Here is a 4,679-nt window from a genome sequence, read left to right as displayed (position 1 = left end):
AAAAGTTTAAGCTTTGCTACCCAAGCAGAACTGAATCCAGAAAATAGAAAGACATCAATAGTGTCTGAGAAAGAGAAATCATGTCCAATGTGCAAAAAAAAAACCATGATCTTGACGATTGCTGGAATTTTGCTAAGAAGACCTCTGAAGAAAAAATAGATTTCCTTAAGGAGAGAAGGTTGTGTTTTGGATGCTTTGGTCTCAACCATACCTCTAAAGGATGTATGAAAAGGAAGCAATGTAAGACATGCTCTAAGAGGCATCCCACATCACTGCATATCGACGGATTCAAGCTACATAAAGAGAATGATAGCTCATCAAGCAAAGATGCAAGTGAAATTATTGTTAGCACATGTACTACCAATCATGTTAGTGAAGTAAATACAATATTACAGGCTATTCTCCCAGTAAAAGTATATCAGAAAGGAAACAAAGTAGTTTTGGACACTTATGCCTTTTTTGATAATGGCAGCACTGGATGTTTCATCACAGAGAGTTTACGAGAGCAGATAGGTGCATCTGGAACAGAGACATGCTTAAAGCTTCAAACCATGCATGGCGTAAACATTGTGAATACTTTGGCGGTTAATAATTTGTGTGTTACAGATATGGAAGGAAACAACACTATTGATCTGCCAAAAACCTTTACTCGTCAAGATATCCCAGTGAGTCATCAACAGATACCAAAACCAAAATTGCTCAAAAAGGTAGCCGGTCTGAGGAATATTGCTGATCTAATTCCTGATTATAGAGCTGATCTGGAGATTGGTTTGTTGATTGGCAGTAATTGCCCTAAAGCACTGCAACCATTAGAGGTGCTTCCAGCCAAGGGTCAAGATTCTTATGCAGTTCTTTACCACTATGGATGGACTGTTAGTGGACCTCTACATTTTAAATACTCTTCAGAGAAGAACAGTATTTCATGTCACCATGTCTTTCTTCAGGAAGTTGAAAGGGTAAAGGAATGTTTTCTTCCTGCAGCTGTGGTCCATATGTTTGAAAGAGACTTTAGTAAGAAAGATGTTGGTAGAATTCCTGATGAGAAGGGTCTGTCACAAGAAGATCAACAGTTCCTCAAAGAAGTGGCAAAAAACATTCAGTTTACCAATGGACACTACCAGCTTCCCCTACCATTTAGAACCAATAAAGTTAACTTGGTAAACAATAGAGAACAGGCAGTGAAACGAGCACAATGGCAAAGAAGAAAAATGAAACTAAATCCAAAGTACCGTGAAGATTATGTGGAATTTGTTGAGAAATTGGTGTCTGAAGGATATGCTTATAAGGTTCCGGAGGATCAGTCGTATGATGAACAACCTGCATGGTATCTACCTCACCATGGTGTCTACCATCCAAAAAAGCCAAATAAGATTAGAGTAGTCTTTGACTGTAGTGCTAAATACCAGGGTAGTTCCCTTAATGACAAGTTGATGCAAGGTCCTGATATGACTAATTCCCTGATTGGAGTGCTCCTCAGATTTCGTCTAGAAAAGGTGGCCTTGATGGGTGACATAGAATCTATGTTTTACCAAGTTCAGGTACCAAAGGATCAACATAAATACCTAAGATTTTTATGGTGGCCTGGTGGTGAACTTGAAAGCGAACTTACAGAGTATCGGATGGGTGTTCACATCTTTGGAGCAGTATCATCACCTAGCATCGCCAATTATGCTTTGAGGGCAGCAGCTGACCATGCAAGAGATAAGTATGGTCCAGATGTAGAACACACCATTAAGACTAATTTTTATGTGGATGACTATTTAAAGTCTGTACCTTCAGAAGAGCAGGCATTAAGACTTGTGAAAGACGTTATAGCAGCATTGAAGGAAAGAGGTTTTCGGCTGACAAAGTTTGTGAGTAACAGCAGGCTGGTGTTGAAATCAATCCCACAAGAGGACCGTTCAAAAGATCGTCAAACATGTGATCTTGACTATGATGAACTTCATGTAGAAAGAGCTCTTGGTCTTCAGTGGAATATTGAAAATGACTACTTTACTTTCTCCGCAAGCTTGGACCCAAAACCATTTACAAGGAGAGGTATTTTGTCAACAGTATGTTCCCTTTATGATCCTCTTGGTTTTGTGGCTCCTTTTCTTTTGCCAGCTAAGAGAATTCTTCGCGAAGTTTGTCAGGATAGCAGCTTGGGATGGGATGATGTTATTCCCGAAAAATACCTGAAACCCTGGAGAAGGTGGCTTGATGATTTACCAATCCTGAGTAACTTAAAGATTCCAAGATGTGTCAAACCAAAGGAATTTGGTACAGTGACTTCCACACAGCTGCACATGTTTTCAGATGCTAGTAATGAAGGCTATGGTGCTGCAGCATACATGAGACTTTCTGATAACAGTGGGAGGATTTCTACTGCTCTGCTGATGGGAAAGTCTAGAGTGTGTCCTGTAAAGGCAACAACCATACCGCGACTGGAATTGACTGCTGCAGTGGTGTCCATAAATCTCGCACAACACATTTTGAAAGAGCTGCAGATTACAGTGGACCAGACATTCTATCACACAGATTCTACAACAGTTCTTCACTATATTTTTAATGATAGAAAGAGATTTCCTATATTTGTTGCAAATAGAGTGAAAGTAATCAAGGATTTCTCTGAAAATACACAGTGGAGATATGTTCAGAGTAAAGAGAATCCTGCTGATATTGCATCAAGAGGTTTCACAAGTCAGCAAATGCTGAACAGTAACATTTGGTTTGATGGCCCATATTTTCTTAAAGGACCAGAGGAGCTGTGGAAAAATGATATGCCCCATGGTGTAGTTGAATTGGAAGGATCTACAAGTTTTGCAGTACATCCAGAAGATGGGGAAGGAAATGCTGTTGATAAGTTTCTTGAGTATTATTCTTCATGGCATCGATTGAGGATGGCTGTTGCTGTGTATCACCGTCTTTTTTCCATACTGAAATCTAAGAGACAAGCTAGAATTAATGGCTCATTTACAGCAGAAGAATTAGATGCTGCTGAAAAAGCAGTCATCAGATATATTCAGAAGAAAACTTTTAGTAAGGAAGTGACACTCTTACAAAAGAGCGAAGGGTCAAGGGGCCGAGGACTTTGTAGTAGCAGTAGCATTTATAAACTAGATCCCTTCATTGATCCTAAAGACAGGCTTCTTCGCGTTAATGGACGGCTCTCCAAAGCAGAAATTTCAGCTGGCGAGAAACATCCAATGATATTACCTAGAAAGAGTCATATTACCACTTTGATTATCCGGTACACACATGAAAAATTAGCTCATGCTGGACGCAACCATGTGATGGCAAAACTTAGAGAACTTTACTGGATTATCCGTACTAATGCAAGTGTCCGCCAGGTTCTACAAAGATGTGTCATTTGCAGAAAAATGAGAAGCCCTGTGCTAAACCAGAAGATGGCTGATTTACCATTGGAAAGAGTAATTCCAGCTGCTCCATTCACACACAGGTGTTGACTTCTTTGGGCCACAGGAAGTCAAAGAAGGAAGGCAAATCAGGAAGAGGTATGGTGTATTATTTACTTGCTTGTCTACAAGAGCAATTCATATAGAGACAGCCAATTCCTTAGACACATCGTCCTTCATAAATGCTTTAAGAAGGTTTGTTGCTAGAAGAGGAAATGTAAAGAAGATTTGGTGTGACAATGGGACAAACTTTCATGGAGCTGAGAAGGAGTTGAGGAAGTCACTGCAAGAGATGAATGATGATCAGGTCAGAGCTTTCCTCTCAAAAGAAAGCATCAGCTGGACCTTCAATCCCCCTACAGCTAGTCATATGGGAGGTGTGTGGGAACGTCAGATTAGAACTGTGAGAAAGGTCTTGACTCCTCTCTTCAAGGAACATGCTGGACGACTGGATGATGAGAGTTACCGCACTCTTCTCACAGAAGTTGAGGCTATAGTGAATGACCGTCCTTTGACCACAGTCAGTGACAGCCCAGATGACTTACAACCACTCAGTCCAGCACAGCTTCTCACACAGAAATCAAGTGTTGTGATGCCACCACCTGGTGTTTTTCAGAAAGGAGATATGTATCTGAGACAGAGGTGGCGATATGTTCAATTCTTGGCTAACTTATTCTGGACTAGATGGCGAAGAGAATATTTGTCAACATTACAAGAGAGACAGAAGTGGAACAAGGAAAAGCGGCATCTTCAAGTTGGTGATATTGTCCTTGTAAAAGATGATAATCAGTTAAGGAGTAACTGGATGATGGGTCGTGTTATCAGCACTGGAAAGGACAGAACTGGTATTGTACGTAGTGTAGTTTTAAAGACACAGACATCAGAGCTCCTTCGACCCATTCAAAAGCTTGTTCTTCTCCTTGCAGTGGAGGAACAATGATTATAATAGTTATTTTATTAGGATCAAAGGATTTGAGAGTATATTACATTTATTATAGATGTCATTTATATCACCTGCATTTATAGATATGATTGATTTTGATAAACAAATAATTTGTTTATAGGGCCGAGAATGTAAATGCAGCATTTTATAGAAACCATTTCTGTATATAATTATTTAATAAGCTCTGTTTTTCAACTTGGTGATTACGGTTAAATTGTATTGTAGATATTTTGTCCGTTTTACATGTAAACATTGTTCAGTCTTTTTTTGATAGTTACTGCTGTAATTTGTTTGTTAAGTGTTGAGTAGTTCTTGAAAAGATTGTTTATCCTGGTAGTTAT

General features: G+C 39.4%; 1 protein-coding gene across 1 annotated transcript; it reads left to right on the top strand.

Moving 5' to 3' along the window:
- Nucleotides 1–224: 224 nt before the first annotated feature.
- On the top strand, nucleotides 225–4,335 carry LOC137637754 (uncharacterized). Its single transcript, XM_068369890.1, has 2 exons — nucleotides 225–3,306; nucleotides 3,440–4,335. Exons 1-2 carry the CDS (start codon nucleotides 225–227, stop codon nucleotides 4,333–4,335), a joined length of 3,978 nt encoding a protein of 1,325 aa, XP_068225991.1.
- Nucleotides 4,336–4,679: the final 344 nt, after the last annotated feature.

Source organism: Palaemon carinicauda, unplaced genomic scaffold (assembly GCF_036898095.1).
Source record: "Palaemon carinicauda isolate YSFRI2023 unplaced genomic scaffold, ASM3689809v2 scaffold980, whole genome shotgun sequence".
Taxonomy (NCBI): domain Eukaryota; kingdom Metazoa; phylum Arthropoda; class Malacostraca; order Decapoda; family Palaemonidae; genus Palaemon; species Palaemon carinicauda.
This window is presented reverse-complemented; position numbering and strand designations above follow the sequence as displayed.